Source organism: Rhinolophus hipposideros (genome assembly GCF_964194185.1).
Source record: "Rhinolophus hipposideros genome assembly, chromosome: 12".
Lineage (NCBI taxonomy): Eukaryota > Metazoa > Chordata > Mammalia > Chiroptera > Rhinolophidae > Rhinolophus > Rhinolophus hipposideros.
The window spans coordinates 11,989,960-12,009,939 of record NC_138058.1 but is presented as its reverse complement, the minus strand read 5'-3'; the positions used below and the strand labels follow the sequence as shown (position 1 = coordinate 12,009,939).

Genomic DNA, 19,980 nt, shown 5'->3' with positions numbered 1-19,980 from the left:
GGATGACCAGACACTTCTAGTACGGGGTGATACACCCAAAAGGCCATTTCGACCAGAGCTGGGGAGCCCCTTCCCTCCCCAGAAGGTCAGACATGCTCCAGCGAGCTCATGTACGTCGGCATGACTTTCTCCTCAGTAACGTGAACTCATGTAACTATCATCACTGCAGTTTGAAATCTAGCTCTCTTGCAAATTTTCTCTCACTGGATCCCCCATTGTCGCTCAAATAAGCAGAGTGTTTGTTTTGTCAGCTGAAAAACCATTCTTAAAATGACCTTTCATAGGTTGGGCATTTTTTCTCTTGAATTTTTAAACATCTTCACTGGAAAATGTCTCTGTAGCAGTTCCTGTATTATTCAAATCTTTCCTCTCTGGCATTAGTATTGTGACCCACTAACATATATTCTCGCCCTTGAACATCTTTTCAAAAAGATATATTGTGCCCTGACAAAAATAGACAAATTTCAGAAAGACACGTATTTCAAGTACAGAACAACAATAATTTTAGCTAAGATTGCTGACTTAAGGAGAATGCCCAGCTTACCAGGGAAACCTTTCTGGTGTACTCATGAGCTCCTTCTATGGCTGTGGTGGCCATCCAGAAGGACCAAACCTTCTGCTTCTCAATTACATTCTGATTTTAGTTCTGATTCAGCCAGGATATCTCATTGAACACTGCCCTTCAGCTAAGCTGGTAGAAGTCAGTGGGAGTTTTAATTTTGTGACTAAGCTTTATACGAATCTTTTTTCCTCAATGATAAAAGAAAACCATGAGAATTTCAGTATGGAAGGACAGAAAATAACATTTTACTCAAGTCAAGTGAAAATAATCCTTTCAAATTTAAATCTACTTATATTTCATTGCCAGTTGTTTTCTTTTTAACATGGAACATGTTTTCATGTATATTTTACTGCATTGAACAACATTTGAAAATATAGGACAGGATCAAGCAGAAGAAATGAAAGTTGTTTTTTTTTCCTAACTTTAAAAAGGTTTCTTCTGGGGCTGGCCCAGTGGCTCAGGCGGTTAGAGTTCCATGCTCCTAACTCCAAAGGCTGCCGGATCGATTCCCACAGAGGCCAGTGGGCTCTCAACCACAAGGTTGCCAGGTCAATTCCTTGAGTCCCGCAAGGGATGGTGGGCTCCGCCCCCTGCAACTAAGATTGAACATGGCACCTTGAGCTGAGCTGCAGCTGAGCCATCTTGAAGCTGAACAGCACCCTCCACAACTAAGATTGAAAGGACAACAACTTGACTTGGAAAAAAGTCCTGGAAGTACACACTGTTCCCCAATAATAAAGGCCTGTTCCCCTTCCCCAATAAAATCTTTAAAAAAAAAAAAAAAGTTTTTTTCTGAGAGGTCCAAGATGGCAGATTAGGTAAACGCTATGCCAACTGCCTCCCAGGATCACACCAAAATTACAAATAAATTATAGAACAATCAACCTGAAGAATCATTTGAAGACTAGCTGAACAGAACCCTGTAACTAAGGATATAAAGAGGCCACATCGAGAGTGGTAGGAAGGGGGGACACGTGAAGCGGGCTGACCCCAAGCCCAGCGATGGTGGCTGAACACCAGGACGGACACATAGGTGGCAGAGGACCCCCCTGAAGAAGGAGGGGCCCCAGCCCCATGCCAGGCTCCCCAGCCCAGGGGTCCTGTGCCAGGAAGAAGAGTTCACGTATCTGGCAGTGAAAATCAGTGAGGACTCTGTCTGCCCTTCTCGGTGGGACAATGGGTGACTGGAAACTCAGATGCCCTCCTGTAGAGCCAGCACATGGACGCGCTTGCAGGCACTCGCCTGGTTTCTGGGGAGGGACGGCAGCGTGGGAGACCCAGGGACACGTGGGTAAGGACAGAGTTGTGTGGATTCGGGAGCTGGAGGGACAGGTGCAACCATTGTCCCTGTGTGGAACCTGACACACGTGTGGCCTAGAGGAGGGCACCATCTTTCCAGTATTAAGCTCTCCCCCAAAAGGGCAGGTCTGGACCACATTAGTCTGGTGGACTCATGAGTGTGCACCACCTTGGTGACGCCCTGGGTCCCTCACCCCACATAGCTGATGCTACATCTGCTGGGACATCTGTGACTGCTGGCCCTGTCCCACAGGCTGCAGAAGCCTTTTTGCAGCAGGTGGATGGCCCGTGGTGGCGGCCCGGGAAACATTTGCTGGTGGACAGTAACCCAAGACCTGCCCTGCAGCGTCTCTTGGACAGCACTCAGGAACCTGCAGGCTTGAGACAGACGGTGGCAGGCCGCGTTGTTCTCAGGGTGTTTTTGTGGGGTGGTCGTCTGCGTTGTTCTCAGGGTGTTTTCGTGGGGTGGTCGTCCGCGTTGTTCTCAGGGTGTTTTTGTGGGGTGGTCGTGGGCCCAGCACCTGTGCGGAAGCTGAGACTGCACTGACTTTGCAGAAACTACTGACCACACCCCTTAGCTCCCTGGAACCCCACCCCGCCCACCTAGAGCTGCGTTGACAGCAGCACTCTGGGCACCTGAGTGGCGGGCCCCTCCCCAAAAGGCACCAAGGCCTTTTGCAGCAATGCATGGCCCATGAAGGCCCAAGGAGATTTAGGTGGTGGATAGCAACCCAAAATGTATGCTGCAGCCACTCTTGGGGAGTTCTCGGGGATTTGAGAGGCTGAGGTAAGCAGTGGCTGGCTGCGGTGTTCTCAGGGAGACGTGTGAAATGGTCACAGGCAGGGAGGGGACTGGCATTAAAAACTGAATCTGCATTAACTTCGTAAAATTTCCATGTACGTCTTGTGATTCCCTGGGACCCCGCCCCACCCAGCTAGTGCTGCATCTCCGAGGGCACTCTCATCGCTGGCCCAACCACACCAACCCAAGCACCTAAGAGGCTTTCAATCAGCTGCCTTTACTGGCAGCCAGCAGGTGGCAATAGGCCTAGGCGGCCCTGGGCCTTTCACTAAGTTGCCTCGGGCCCACTACTGGTGGCAGCTGGCCTTGGTTCACAGGCCTTGGTTCACCCTTACACACCTCCAGGACCAGCACAGGCAGCAGCCAACCACATATGTAATAGCTTTCTGGCTCCTACCAGATAGCTGTGAGCTAGTAACAGGTAAGGCTGAAACGGGCCTGCATGGGAGCCCCTACCAAGATATACCAGAAACAACACAGAGAGGCCAGCTTCAGACCACACCAGAGCCCTACCTGGTTGCCCCATAAGCGGCATACCCAAACAGGGGTCTCAACAGGCACAAGAGCCCGTGGGGGCAAATCCTCCTCTGAGGGGTCAGCCCCCACACAGCAGCTTACACACTGTGGGCGTAGCTAATCCTCACAGTCAGCCTGGGAGTAAATCCCACCTACTGACATGCCAAAAGCAATCAAGGCTCAACGACAACAGGAGAACACACACATCACACTCATGAGACACTCCTGGAACACATACACAGGAGATCAGGGAGATTGTGCCATTGGACCACACAAGACACATTCTACATAAAGCCACTCAGCAAAGACTGAGAGGCATAGGAGATCTACAGAATACACAGAAGCAAACAAAGAGAGGCAGCCTGAATGAGGAAACAAAGAAACGTGTCACAAATAAAAGAACAGGAGAAACCTCTGAAAATAGAACTAAATAAAATGGAGGCAACCAGCCAATCAGAGACAGAGTTAACTGATTATAAGAATGCGTAAGGAACTTTGTGAGAACTTCAACAAAGAGATAGCAAGCATAAAGGAGGACACAGAAACAGTAGAAAAGAACCAGTCACAAATAAAGAATACAATAACTGAAATGAAGACTACACTAGAAGGAATCAACAGCAGATTTGATGAAGCAGAGGACTGAATCAGCGATTTAGAGGACAAAGCAGGAGAAAACACCTAATTGGAAAAACAAAAAGAAAAACAAATTTAAAAAAAATGAAGATAGTTTAAGGGACCTTTGGGACAACATCAAGCAAAACAACATTCACATCAGAGGAGTACCAGAAGGCGAAAGGAAGGGGCAAGGTATCAAGCACCTATTTGAAAAAATGACTGAAAACTTTCCTAACCTGGCCAAGAAAAGAGACAAGCCCAGGAAGTGCAGAGAGCCCCAAACAAGATGAACCCAAACAGCTCCACACCAAGACACATCATAATTAAAATGGCAAAGGTTAAAGACAAAGAGAGAAGAATCCTAATAGCAGCAGGAGAAAGACAACTAGTTACTTAGGAGGAAACTACCATAAAGCTATCAGCTGATTTCTCAACAGAAACTTTGCAGGCCAAAAGGAAGTGGCAAGAAATATTCAAAGTGATGAAAAACAAGGGTCTACAACCAAGACAACTCTACCCAGAAAGGCTATCATTTAAAATTGAGGAGAGATAAAAAGCTTTCCAGACAAAAAGCTCAAGAATTCATTACCACCAAGCCAGTATAGTATTATAAGAAATGTTACAAGAACTTTTTTGAGCAGAGGAAAGGAGAAAACAAACAAAGGTAAAAAATATGAATAATAAAATGCACTGACTATGTACCTATCAATAATCACTTTAAATATAAATGGACTAGACCGAAGATCTAGCAACTGAAGCAGCATGGCCAAGCCTTGTGGGGTACGCCCGAGCGGGGTAGCCCGCAAACAGGTGGATGTCTTCCGGCAAAATCTTTTCCAAGAGGCTGAAGAATTCCTCTACAGTTTCTTGCCATAGAAAATCATATACCTGAGTCAGCTCTTGCAAGAGGACTCCTTCAATGTGGCTGACCTGACCTCTCTCCGGGCACTACTGGACATCCCTATTCCAGACCCCCTACCCAAGGATAATGAGATGGAAACAGATAAGCAGGAGAAGAAAGAAGTCCCTAAATGCGGCTTTCTTCCTGGGAATGAGAAGGTCCTGGTCCTACTTGCCCTGGTTAAGCCAGAAGTCTGGACTCTCAAAGAAAAATGTATTCTGGCGATCACATGGATCCAGCACCTGATCCCCAAGATTGAGGATGGAAATGACTTTGGGGTGGCAATCCAGGAGAAGGTGCTGGACAGGGTGAATGCAGTCAAGACTAAAGTAGAAGCCTTCCAGACAACAATTTCCAAGTACTTCTCAGAACGCAGGGATGCTATGGCCAAGGCCTCTAAGGAGACCCATGTAATGGATTATCAGGCCCTAGTGCATGAGCGAGATGAGGCAGCCTATGGGGAGCTGAGGGCCATGGTGTTGGACCTGAGGGCCTTCTACGCTGAGCTTTATCATATCATCAGCAACAACATGGAGAAAATTGTCAACCCAAAGGGTGAAGAGAAGCCATCTATGTACTGAGCCCAGGGCTAGAAGGGAAATAAATGACCTATATTATATGTGGATTAAAAAAAAATGTAAATGGACTAAATGCTCCAATCAAAAAACACAGGGCAGCTGAATGGATATAAAAACAAGACTCATGCATATGCTGTCTACAAAAGACCTACCTCAGACCAAAACACATACACACACAGCCTGAAAGTAAAGGGATAGAAAAAGGTATTTCATGCAAATAGAAATAAGAAAAAAGCTGGGGTAGCAATACTTCCATTGGACAAAATAGACTTTAAAATGAAGGTTATAATAAGAGACAAAGAAGGACATTACATAATAATAAAGGGACCAATCCAACAAGAGAATATCACCCTCGTAAACATGTATGTACCCAACATACGCGCACTTAAATATATAAAGCAGATACTGAGAAATATAAAGGCAGAGATCAACAGTAACACAGTTATAGTAGGGGACTTTAACACCCCACTGACACTAATGGACAGATCTTCCAAACAGAAAATCAACAAGGAAACAGTGGCCTTAAATGACACCCTAGACCAGATGTATTTAATTGATATTTTTAGAGCATTTTACGCCAAAGCAGCAGAACATACATTCTTTTCACGGAACGTTTTCCAAGACAGATGACATGTTAGGCCACAAATCTCAATAAATTTAAGAAGACTAAAATCATATTAAGCATCTTCTCTGACCACAGTAGTATGAAACTGGAAATCAATTACAAGAAAAACATACAAACACAGAGACTAAATAACATACTACTAAATAATGAATGGGTCAACAATGAGATCAAGGAAGAAATCAAATGATACCTTGAGACAAAGAAAATACAATGACCCAAAATCTATGGAACACAGCAAAAGCAGCCCCAAGAAAGAAATTCATAGCAATGTAGCCTACCTAAAGAAACAAGAAAAATCTCAAAAAACATTCTATCTTTACACAAAGGGAACTGGAAAAAGAAAAGCAAACAAAGCCCAAAGTGAGTACAAGGAAAGAAATAATAAAGATGAGAGCAGTAATAAATGAAAGAGACTATTAAAAAAAATACAAAAGATCGATGAAAGCAATAACTGGTTAACTGGTTTTTGAAAAGATAAACAAAATTGACAAACCTTTAATGAGACTCACCAAGAAAAAAAGAGAGAAGACCTAAATAAATAAAATCAAAAATGAAAGAAAAGTGACAACTGACACCACAGAAATACAAAAAATATTAAGAAAATGCTATGAGCAACTATACGCCAACAAATTGGACAATCTGGAAGAAATGGATAAATTTCTAGAAGCATGCAATCTTCCAAGGCTGAATCAAGAAGAAACGGAAAATCTGAGCAAACCGATTACTACCAATGAAACTGAATCAGTAACCAACAAGCTCCCAACAAACAAAAATCCTGGACCAGATGACTTCATAGGTGAATTTCACCAAAAAAGAATTAACACCTATTCTCCTAAAACTACTCCAAAAAATGTAGGAGGAAGGCTCCCAAGCTTATTTTACAAGGTCACCACTATCTTGATTCCCAAACCAGACAAACACATTACAAAAAAGAAAAAGAAAGAAAGAAAGAGAGAGCGAGAGCGAGAAAGAAAGAAAGAGAGAGAGAGAGAGAGAGAGAGAGAGAGAGAGAAAGAAAGAAAGAAAGAAAGAAAGAAAGAAAGAAAGAAAGAAAGAAAGAAAGAAAGAAAGAAAGAAAGAAAGAAAGAAAGAAAGAAAGAAAGGAAAAGAAAACTATAGGCCGATAGTCCTAATAAACATAGATGTAAAAATTATCAACAAAAATTAGCAAACCATATTCAGCAATATATTAAAAATATCAACCAGTGCTTTACATTACAAGCATTATTTAAGCATTTCTTATCTTACCATTATTGTTATAAGAACAGCTTAAGCTTATAAAACTATTGTATATCACATTAAAATAAAAGAATGACACGGATGGAGAAAACAAAAAAAAAAAGATCATACACCACAATCAAGTGGGGTTCATTCTGGTATGCAAGGCTGGTTCTTTATCCACAAATCAATTCATGTTATACATCACATAAACAGAATGAAAAATAAAAATCATACGGTCATATCAATACATGCAAAAAAAGCTTTTGACAAAATCCAGCACCATTTATGATAAAAACTCTCGGCAAAGTGGAAATAGAGGGAACATATCTCAACATAATAAAGTCCATATATGACAAACTCACATTTAACATCATACTCAATGGCGAAAAGCTAAAAGCATTCCCCTTAAGATCAGGAACAAGACAAGGTTGCCCACTATCTCCACTTCTATTCCACATAGTACTGGAAGTTCTAGCCACAGCAATCAGTCAAGAAAAGAAATAAAAGGCATCTAAATGGAAAAGGAAGAAGTAAAATTGTCATTATTTACAGATGACATGATATTATTGAGAAAGAACCCCAAAGATTCCACAAAAACAACTACACATTTTAAGAGATGTGTTCTATGTATTACTTTTTGAAGGAGAATTGAATTATAGTAGCAATGTGTAGTATGATGTTCACTCAAACAATGGTGTTAATCAAATGAATGCTAGTATCATTCATTGTATCACAATTTTAATACAGTTTTTTCCTTTCTTAAAATGTGTCATTTTTTTGGCATCGTTTGTGTGTGCGTGTGTGTGTATTTATATCGGTATATTTATGTATAGTCACAGGATGTAACGTACAGCATAGGGAATACAGTCAGTGGTACTGTAATAGCTGAATACGGTGTCAGAGGGGTAGTAGACTTGGTGGGGTTATCACTTTGTAAGGGGCGTCAATGTCTAATCATTATGTTGCTTTGTACACCTGGGGAAAGAAAAGAGTAGAGGGGAAAGCACAGACTATAAGCAAGGGAAGTAAGTAAAATAGAATATGTTAAGTGGTTATAAGTGCTAATAAGGCAAAAAACAAACAGATAAGGATTTTTTTTTTTTCCATTGTCTTGCTTCTTTTTTTTTTTTTTTTTTTTTTAATTAATTTTATTGGGGTGACAATTGTTAGTAAATTTACATAGATTTCAGGTGTACAATTCTGTATTACATCGTCTATAAATCCCATTGTGTGTTCACCACCCAGAGTCAGTTCTCCTTCCATCACCATATATTTGAGATAAGGATTTTTTAAAAAAGGTTTCTTCTCTTTCATTAAGCTGAAATTTCATGAAGTATATATAGAAAATTATGCAATTGTTTTAGCTACCATGACTTAGATTTTCCAAGTGTGACCAAAAAGATGTGGAAAGGACAGAAGGCCACAGAGGCCAGGCCACCTGCTGCTGTCATGTAATGATGTTCAGCACACAACTAGGGCTTCATCTTCTCCCAGGTATCTTTTGCACGTTCCTCCTCTTCTTCTGGCTCCTGTCCTCAGCCCTTCTCTCTCCCCATAGAGCTCATCATCATCTGTCACAGGATAATTTGGGTTTTTGCAAGCAATTTATAGGGTTGGGTGGGAAGCTCTTTGCTCAATTCCTTTAGCTCTTCTCAAGACGTATTCCATAAATGTAGTAATAATATATAAAAGCATAGTAATTATTACTACAAACAGACACACTCATTTCCTTGATGGAGTATTACTGGAGCATCTTGGGTGTGCTGGTTACTGCCCGCTTTCTCCTCTGCCCGCTGGCACCGGGGCTCTCCAGGAGAGGGCGCTGAAGAGACCTGCCGGAGGACAGCGTTCTGCATGCTGGTCCCCAGTGCTCACTTGGCAGGCTCCTGGGTGTAAGACTGTGTTGGGCACCAGCCTCCTGCAGCACACAGAGCTCCGCCAGTGTCCAGCTCTTGCAGGCATGGCAGCCAGAGCAGCCAGTGGCAGGCAGCCTCCTGGCAGCAGCCCCTGCTGGTATGCAGGTGGCCTCTCACTGCTGCTGCGCGGCAGCCCGCAGCACAATGCCCACGTCCCCCGCTCTCAGCAGTTCTGGAGTGGAGTGCCTCCCATAAGATACCTCACGTGGACAGCCTTCTCTGGCACCCTGGAGGGAGGGTCTCCTACAAGTTCAGACTTCTAGCAAGTTTCCGTGGCATGGCACCACAACTTCTGTGCCATTCTGTGAGCTCCTCCTTTGGGGTCGTAGCTGCTCCTTGTAGCTGCTATTCCTATACTCTTGAGCATTCTCTCCATGTCTTACCAGCCAATCCCTTATTACCCTGGCGTTAACCATCCTATCTTTATATGAAATCTTCTTCATTCAAATTACTGTGTGTTTTTTCTCTCCTGATTGAACCCAGACCAATACAAGAAGCTAAAGTCAGGACTCTGACTCTTCCTAGAAGCTCCTGAGCCCTTTACCCACTATAAAGCACATGTCTCACGTGGCAACTTAAAAACAACTGATCTTCACTGGAAACTAGGAAGGAAAGGGACTAGTGGGTTAAAAAAGAAAAGTACAGCATAATAAAATGGTCAGTTAGATGGAGTCCCAGTCAGTTTACCCCATTCTTTGTTTCTCTAAGCCAGAGGCCACAAATGAACTCATCATTCAACCCAGGGCCAGAGGATATGGCAGCGCCCACCCCTCCGTAAAGACCAGGCAGCTCCTTCCTGTCAGCACTGTCTGGTACAAGAGGAGGTTTCCGGGCCAGTCCATCCAGGTTCCCATAATAATTTCACACAAGTGTTGCTCCAGGAAAGAGTCAAATGGACAAACACCCCATTTACATTATCAAGAAACGAAAGAGACTAAAGGAACCTTTAGGAAGCTCTCAACTCCTCTCCATAGTTACAAGGAGGGTAATGATAAGAACTGCAAGTTTCTCAAGCATTTCCTATGAGCCGACACACTGGCTTGGGGGGTATTCTGCGCTACCGGACTGAGCGCTGCACACATTTTCTTAGTCATGGCCATTCCTGTGTTTCCCTTCCTGTCATTACTCCTGCTGTGAATAACAGAATTAGCAGCCTGTTTTCTAACCTCAGAATACTTGTGGTGAAAAGGACGATGTTACCACTTCACACTGACGTCTGCCACAGCCAGAAAGCACAACTCCAGGAGGGCCCGAGGCCAGCTTTGTGACAGCTCCAAGGCCTGCCTCACATTTTTGAGTTTCCTCATTTTCAGAGGAGGATCAGTCAAACTTCAAAATCTAATACAATATTCTGAACAATTTCTGTCACAAAATGAGCTTTTGAGAGATGATACATGATCTCTTCCCTCATCATCTACCTCATTCTCATCCTCATACATATAAAAACTAAGCAGGATGGTGGGCATGATGAATTAATATGAAAGTCACTGAAAAGTTGAGTGCTGTGTGAAAGATAGCAGCTGCTACAACAGAGAACAGAAACTAGCCCTGTAGTCATCCTTCCCCTTCCCTTCACCAACATCCTGATAGAAGGATGTCTGTAACCCAAAACAGGCCGGTGACTAATAGACTTCCCATGAGCTGTCTTTGTTCAGCCTGCTTCCCTCCCTCTTCATTCTTGCAGAACTCCTGAGGACATCTCTCCCTCCCTCTCCGCCTGCTGCTTTGCCTCTACTCTGCCACAAACAGGCTACAGCCACTATCCAGTTGCCACGTCAACCACGAACCTTCAAGAAATACTATTTCTAACGAACAGTGTGCAAAAGAGAAGCAAGAAAAAGGCTTGGGGAGAGAAACAACATCATGGAGCTCAGGGAGACTCAATTACTTTTGTAACTGAGGTATAAACACATGTGCATGTGTCTGTGTACACACGTGTGTGTGTTTCAATATTGAGTTACTTAAATAATATCAAATGAAACTCAAACCTTCCTGACTGTAGGGCAAGGAGACTCCCTGCTCTAATCCTTTTATAAAAAGAGCTGATGCCAGGGGTTTTGGCTTAGCAAATGTGCGCTTGGATGACTGTGTATCTAGTTCTTTAACCCAAATCTTTAATCAAACACAGTGAAGCATAAATCAGAACACTCTCTTTTCATGGCATAAATAAGAAAGCAAGAATGTCATCAAACTAACTTAGCACCATGTCAAATTTCTAAGCTGAGAAAATACAGAAAGAATGAGTTTTCGAAGAGCTTAGAAACTAGTAGGAAAGCAAATGAAATGACGAAATGCTGAGAATGGTTCAAATAAACTAATAAAACCATGTAGACTAAATATAAGGAAAAGAGCCATCTAACCCCTCTGTCTAACTCCTGTGGACCCTGAGAAAGGCGGTACCTAGCAAGAAGGACTCCTGGTGGCTAATTAATGGACTCAAATTTAAAAGCTGAGCCTGGCAGCCGTTTCTGAACAGGGGCCTCTTATGCAAACCTCACCTTCGGAAGAAGACTGCACTGAATTGTCTACCTGCACTGTGTTCCACCATCTGAGCCAGCCATTACAAAGGAGTTCTTGGAATAGTATTTCCACCAATAGGACTGAGAGTTACTCCATCCAATTGGAGCATCAGCATCTTCACCGACCAATCAGAGAGTCTCCATTCAAACAATTGGGACAGTGCTTTTAAAACCAATCAAACAGTGAGCATTTGGAGTCCTCATGTGCATGGACCAATCAGGGACCCACGGTGAGGATTTCTGTCTCTGTAAGTCAGCTCCTCTTTGAGTCATACAGAACACTTGCCCTTTCAACCTAGGACCGGATACCGTGTTATGCTGGCTAGAACTGAAACACGGAAGACATCCTGTCAGAGCAGACCTGCGCAGGGCAAGGCAGGGCAGGGCAGGGCAGGGCAGGGCAGGGCAGGGCAGGACAGGGCAGGTGGAGCAGACCAGAGCAGAGCAGAGCTGTCTAGCCCGAGAGGGACGTCGCCCCCGGGCCACCTCACGGCCAAGCTGTGCTGCCTCATAATTGAGCTGTAACACTAGGGAACTGTTCCATAGCCGTGCTGCTCTCACAGCCCTGCTCTATCACAGTGAGCAGTTTGCACTGAATAAAGTTCCCTTCTTCATTGCACCCCAAATTGGGGGTTTCCTGTTGTTAAAGTGGCACCAACACCCTCTAATGACAGTATCTTTGATAGCGATGATTTTACTTTAATAAAAGCAACAGTCTTTTCTATACTCTTCTATAGATAGCAATATTCTAAATTATTAGAAACAAATGACTACATGATTATTTTTCGATATTTTCAAGTAATTAAAAATGTTTTTTCAATTACAGTTGACGCACAGTATTATATTAGTTTCAGGTGTACAACATAGTGATTAGACATTTACATTCCCTGTTTCCCCGAAAATAAGACCTAGCCAGACCATCATCTGGAATGTGTCTTTTGGAGCAAAAATTAATATAAGACCAGGTATTATATTTATTTTTGCTCCAAAAGACACATTAGAGCTGATTGTCCGGCTAGGTCTTATTTCGAGGAAACACAGTAATTTATGATCACCCTGATAAGTCTAGAAGTACCACCTGACACCAAACAGAGTTATTACGATATTTTGACTATATTCCCCATTTTATTCTTTACAACCCCGTGACTGTTTTTATAACTGGCGATTTGTACTTCCTTCACGTTTTTCACTCAGCCCTCCAAATCCCCTCCCATCTGGCAATCATCAGTTTGTTCTTTGTATCTATGGGTTTTGTCTGTGTTTTACTTGTCGTTTATTTTGATTTTTAGATTCCACATATATGTGAAATCACATGGTATTTGTCTTTGTCTGATCCATTTCGTGTAGCATAATACCCTCTGGGTCCACCCATCTTGTCGCAAATGGCAAGATTTCTTTTTTTTTTAAAATAGCTGAATAATATCCATTGTATATATGTAAGACTACATGATTATTTCTAGAGATAGGTTTATCCTTTCAGATAAAACTGCTCTGAAATAAAGGAAATAATTCTGTGTTAAAAGAATAAATGAAAAAAAAAATCCCACCAAATCAATTACTGAGAGTTAACAAAAATGCTGGCAAAAGTAAAGGGACAGAACAAGAACAGTTCAAAGGTAAAACTAGAATTGTACACTGCTGTCATGATGCACATCTCGGGGTCATATGGGACGCATGCATGCTTCTGGGAACGGAGGGGGAATGGACGAAGGGGGAAAAATCACCCAGTACAGTTTATTACCCTGAAACAAGTATAAGCAGAAGACCAACATTATAATGGCTCATAAGACAATGTCAGTGTTTCATCATCTAGAAATCAATCTGTATACTAGCTACACAGGTATAGATTGTCTCTAGGTAAACTGCTTGTACGGGTATAAACCAACCTCAACAAGCCAGTTTACCTTCCCTTTTGTTTAAATATTTCTATGTAAATTTAGACAGTCTGAGTCAGTATTCCAGAGCCCAGAGGCCACAACCCCAGGGGCTCACCAGAGAACTCAGAAGAAGCTGCTTCAGTTCTTAAGTAACACTTTGCATTCCCTTTCACGTTTTCAAAGCTGAAGAAGCAGAGAGAGAAGTCCTGTTTTTCTGCAGCTCATTTACCATTCATTCTGCCCTAAGTATCATTTGTGCCATAAAGTCTGGCACCACTTGACAAAGAACAAACTGTCCAGAACTACAAGGATTCTCAGTACATGCTCCCTTGGGTTTTCCTTCTTGATTTCATCATACTTTCTGAGAACTTTCTTTGCAAAACGTTGAAATAACTCATTCTTACATCTGACATGGCTCTAGCATTTAACTTTTAACAAGGTGTCCTTCAAGAGAGAGAAGGTAACTGAATTCCAACAAAAGAAATTACTAACAGGTATTGAGGAAGCAAAAAGCAACTAACTTTCTGCTTTTTAAGAAGGTGTGGCTTCCGGAATAGTAAAAATGGAAACTATCCAGTCATTTGATATTTAAAATGAAACACAATAAATTCTTCTTGAGTAGCTCTAAATCTTCATATCAAAACACTTTCTTTTACAAATCACATTCAGTTGGCAAATGAAGAAACTCAAGCACCTAAAAATAAGTGACTTGCAACAGACAATTACTAAGTGGCGATACCAGATACTGGACCCAGTTTCCGCTAACCCAGACTCTACACAGCTCTCTTGAGGGGCCCGTATTCTGTTCAAAATAAACTTAAATTGTTCTACAAACGAGACACATCCATCTCTAACCCATGGAGGTAAAAACAGTAATTTGAGATGGTCATGCTTCTTAGTCCAATCTCTTTTCCCCCACATTTTGAGAATTTCACTTTCTAATAATGTTAAGGAAATGCTCTTTTTCAATACAAAATGTAAAAGGCTTAACAATTACTACAGGTAGACATTGTAGATTAGATCACCTAATCTATCCCTCATCCACCCTCCTTCCCACCAACCTAAAAATGACACATGCCGGAGCCACAAATGCTGAAATCCTGGTTTGGTTTACATGCCACTGACAGGTGCAGAGGGAACAGCTGACAGGTGACAGGTCAGGTGTAGCTGACAGCAGAGGGAACCACAAGGGGTGTTCCTATACATCTACTGTCATGGACGTCCGCGTGAGCACAACTACCATAAGCCCCAAATAAATGTCAAACTATAATGTGATAGTTACATCAGAGGGAAAGGTTAGACTTATGCCAATTCATCGTGATACAGATCAAAAATTTTGATTACTGAAGATGTTAAATACATATTGGAGAGAACAGTACACTGAATCCCATCAAACGCACACATTGATAACTACAAATGTTATCAAATCAAGGTCAGTATGCTTTATATCTAGTCCTCAACCATAAAATATTTTGAAGCAAATTCCATACATCATATCATTTGATCTATAAATTCTTCAGCAATATGTATTTAAGCTCTCATTTTCTACAGGGTGCAATGTATAGCACAGTGAATTTTGAAGATGGCTCAGTACAGAGATGCTTGAATTCCAAAATCAGACTCTTAAATGGGGACTGGCTGTCCTCCACTAGCTTTTCAATCATATTCTCCTGAGCTGAGATGCCCCAGCAGCTGCCACAGGACAGATAAGAGGAAGGTGGTCAGGAGAAGAATCCAGAATCCAGAGTCTACCATTCAGCCCATTCCCTTCTCACATCACCACCACACAGCATCACTGCTTTTGTTTTATATACTGTAGTCCCCAGGGAAATACTGTCAGGAAAAGATTCCTTAAAACGCTTCTGACTGGACCTTTTCATCCTTTTCTGAGATTCTCAAATAGAAAATTTGCTACATAATTGATATTTGCATTTTTGTTTTTGTTTTTGGTTTGTTTTGGTCTGTTCTTGTGACAATCAGAAGCTCTAAACCGCTGACTGGTTTTCTGCAATGGTCTGATACTTCACCATTTCGATTACGAGTGGAAGTCACTGGTATATACCACTTTCTAACTGGTAATTGAAACAATCTCAGTCTTTTTCTGTAGGTATCGCGTAAGATCATCCTAGGTTCATTCACAGAGAAGAATCTTGCCTAAAAGTAATCCTATGTTTCATTTTCCCTAGAACGTGGCTGGAACATCACAAATTAGAAGCACACAAATAAGCCTGTGGTCCATTTCTAGTTCTATGCGTACTCAGACTTCTTGCCTACAATGCTGTCATTTTTTCATTCCCATTAACTCAAAGCAATTATAATTTTGATAATAAAATGTACCATTTCATCTCAATACCATTCAACAGTGATTTCTTTATGTAGTTATAGGAGCAGATGGCAATATAGAGGTTTGTGTACAAAAGTAATAGCAATAAATTTCTGCTGTACTGCAGAACTGGTTACGGCGGCCACAAAACATATCACTACTCTCTTACATACGTATGATCAAAGAAGCATTGTTTTTATTTTAAACTTTAAAAAATAATAAGTCATATTTTTTACCTTCAAAAACAAATGTACTGCAATTTCTCCTCATAATTATAAAATAGACCAAAACATTGTACTACTTCAACTAGATAACAAGATCCTTGTTGGAGGAGGGTTTAGAAAGAGGGCTAGTCACAATATTGTTTTTAAAAATCCCCATTTATGCTATCTTCTATTATATTCTAATGGCTGTAAGTTCAGTTTGGAAAGAAAAATCCAAATACTCTATTCTGATTGCCTGCCTCTTTAATAAATGACCCAATAAAACTGCTTTCATAGTTCATTTCATTCGTTTATTCATTCACAAACATTAACTGAAATCTATTAATTGTGCTAGTCAGTAAACAAGAGTTAGAAATGACTCCTAGCCTACATTTGACAGTCACTTTCACAGAGATGGTATCTGAAGCTACGCATGCCAAAGAGCTTTGGAAATACTGCGGGACAACAAAGGAGAAAATGAAAAGCAGCAGTAACTAGTAGGAAAACTAAGAAAAGGTAGTGCTAAGGAGATGAAGGAAGGAGAAATTTTTAAGGAAGTATTATTGCTATAACATTGCAAGGAGTGAAGTAACGATTTATGGTGGGCCCCTCGAGACTGGGAGATGGGCCTCGCTCCCACTACAGACACGCCCTCCCATACTGCCTAGTTGGCAGTAGAGCTGGCACCTGACCTGGGCTCTGCCAACGCTACCCTCTTACTTAGGACAACTTCAGTGGTGGCCCCTGGCCAGCCTGTCTCAGCAGAGGGACCTTAGCATTGGTGTCTGATGTCTGTTGTCCTTGGCTCTGGCCCATTCTGAGGCTGCTTCTTTAATCTTCCCATTTCTGTCAATTCTGTAAGCAATGTGAAATCTTTCCAATAAAATTCTTTTCTGCTTAAGTTAGCCCGAGTCTGTTGCTATTGTTTCCCACCGAAAACCAAGACTGCTCAGATGACAAGGGACAGTAACATGGTGGGGTCAAAAATTAGGCTGCAGAGGATTAAGCACACGGGGTTAGGTAGTTACTGTGTTGCTAGGACCGTCTGTCACATAAGGGAAGTGGGAAGAGATCAGAGTGCTAAAGGAGGAGGAGTTACACACGCAGTCCTTTGAGAAGCACGACAAGATCTAGACGAGTGGGCGGGCAGAGAGGCAAACCTTAGAGATGAAAGGAAGCCGCTGGGACCAAAATCAAAGCAATCAAATTGAGATAAAGAGAGGAACAACTGTACTAGTTTTATAACTTCTATAAATCTAAAATTACTGCCAAATAAAGTTTATTTAAACAAAAACAGAGAGAGGATATAGGGAGAAATCTTACATCATTTACTTTTGATGGTTTCAGGATAGCAGGAGAGAAGTTGTGGTCAGAAGAGCAGGGTGGGGTCAAGAAAACTGATGGGACAAGTTTCAAATAGTTGTAACAGAGAGAATAATGAGAAAAGTCAATAAAATAAGATGAAGGCCCAGCAGTAACCAGGAAGAAGTTGAAGTTATAGAACAGATATCAGTTTTATATAATTTATTCATCCAGAAAGTAAGAGTTTGAGAGTGATCTGAATTGAAAATGGGTCCCGGGGTAGGTCCAGGATATGATAATATCCCGGAAACAGCTGGCAACAAAGAGTGTAGGGCACTGAACACAATCAGAAGAGGCTGGTAGACTGGCCAAGAAGGAAGGAAGGTGTTGGAGTCAGAAACACCGAGGGCGAGGAAGAGACTCACTACTCACTGCAGATACATGAGAGAAATGACCAGATAAAGGCTATTGTCAGAGAGGGAAAAACACAGTCTAACGGATGGCTCTGGATCAGAGATGTGTGACCATGATGTCCAATGGACCATGCTGATATAAGGGAAGGCGAGGAACGATAATGCTGACAACGTGCTATCGTGATTTTCGTTTATTCACGCCATGCAATGAACTTTTCCTGAGTATCTACTATGTATTACTAGAAGCCACTGTGAAGGAAAAAATGGGGGAGAAAATCACACACAAATGATCAATGCACAGCTTTGCCTTCAAACATCTTACATATATTTTAGCAAACCAGCTGAGACGCGTATACAACAATGACATAAGCTAGACTGTGGCCTGTGCTCCAGGGAGGGCAGGAGGATGTGTGATGAGAAGAACTAGGCTAAGAGCTAGAGTCCTGGTCTTCAGTCCCAGTCTCCCCCCTTTACTAATTGGGTAAAAGGGGGATTTAACAACAGAATGTATGAAAATGTCTAACAGTGATAGGTTCACAGAAGTTCGATATATGCTATGTTAGTTACTTTCCCAGATTCCCTTTGTTTTTACTCAGTAAATGCTGACTGAGGCCCAGCAATAAAGTAATGGAAATTGAAATGAGGAACAAATACAGCAGAATGGAAAGAAAACATGTGAGGCAGATGGAGCACTCCATTCATGAAGGTGCAGGCAGATCTTGAAGGACAGTAGTCAATGATAGAGATAAGATGATTCAGAGACATAAATATAATTTCTGAATGAAGAGAAACAGAGGACTGATTTAACAAGCAGACATTGGACACCACCTGGCGATGCTCGTCCTCTATGGCATGAGTGGTCTTGGGTATCCCGACTTCATCTCTTCTAGGTTATCTCTTCTAGGATGCCCGGGCCAAGTAAAATGACATGGTCTACCCTAGTGAGGGAGGCAGCCACTACGACAGCCTCTGATGAATCCCACCTCCCGGTACTGACAAAGATTCTTTCCTTGGCCAACCTCTAGTCAGGCTCTTTTGACCTAACTTTTGAGCTTCCATGTTTGCCTGTGTACTGTTCGGTTTTAGCAAGAATCTTGCTCAGCCAGTTTAACTAGAACCTCCCATCCTTGATATCTGATCACCCTCTATATTTAATAGGGCTCCTCGTCCTCCACCATCATCCATGTAATATCTGCTCACTCTGCCTGCCTTCAGCAAGAATCCTGTTAGGTCAGTTTCACCAGAATCCCCCTTACCCGTGATGTTTCCTCTCAGTAATTTTCCATCTACTGATCCCTACACTGCTCCTTGGCTATAAACCCCCCCTTTTCCTTGTTGTATTCGGAATTCAGCCTGATCTCTGCCCCCCACTGCAAAACACCATTGCAATGGTCTCTATACCTATCTTGATGGTCCTGAATAAAGTCTGCTTTACTGTTCTTTTACAGGTGTCACTGAGTATCCTTCTTGTTTCACAGTATTCACACCTTTGTGTAACCCCCTCCCTCTTCAGTGTAGGCTGGACTTACTGACTAGCTTCTAATAACAAAATATAGCATTTTATGTTAGTTTCCTAGATTCCCTTTGTTTAATTCAGAAAATGTTTACTTATCACAACAAAAGTAATTAAGAGGTCATTTCTGAGATTAGGTTATAAAAAGATTGTGGCTTCCACCTTGAGCTCCCCCAGGGCCCCCTTGAATCACTCTTTCCATGTGAGCCTTGAGATGACTGCAGCCTCAAGTGAAAGCTTAATAGCAATCTCATGCCAAGGACTTTAGCCAGAGGCATTGAACGAAGCTGTACCTGAATTCCTGACCCACAGAAATTCTGATAACAAATGCTCCTTGTTTCAAGCCTGCAGTCAGCAAATTAATGCCCATAGGTCAAATATGGCTCATCACCCGCTTCTGTAAATAAAATTTTATTGGAACACATGCAACTACACTCATTCATTTACAAATTTTCTATGGGCGTGATGACGCTACAGAGTTACGCAGAGTTGAGCAGCTGTGACACAGATTATACAGTCGGCAAAGCCTAAAATATTTATTTGGCCCTTTACAAAAAAAGTTCGCTAACTCTTGTTACCTCTAAGTTTTAGAGTAATTTGTTATTCATTAATAGATAAAGCACTCTGCTCCTATAGCATCTTGGTCATTCCTCTAGCAAATACAGTATCTTTAAACTATCTATGCGTCTGTTTATTCCAACCATACACTAAGTTCCATGTCAGTAGATAACGACTGTTTTAATCAACTTTACATCCCCATTTCCTGGGCATATAGTAGGACCTTAATACATGTAG

General features: G+C 41.9%; 2 protein-coding genes across 8 annotated transcripts in view; one reads left to right on the top strand and one right to left on the bottom strand.

Annotated features, from left to right (window-relative positions):
- LIMS1 (LIM zinc finger domain containing 1) overlaps positions 1-19,980 on the bottom strand; it is a 161,419-nt gene that overhangs the window by 41,296 nt on the left and 100,143 nt on the right. The gene's annotated exons all lie outside the window — the stretch shown is intronic.
- Positions 4,557-5,276, top strand: LOC308505665 (proteasome activator complex subunit 2-like; the record flags this gene model as incomplete). The annotated part of the gene is given in 2 exon segments (XM_081068313.1): positions 4,557-4,667; positions 4,671-5,276. Coding segments are annotated over 2 exon segments (717 nt in total).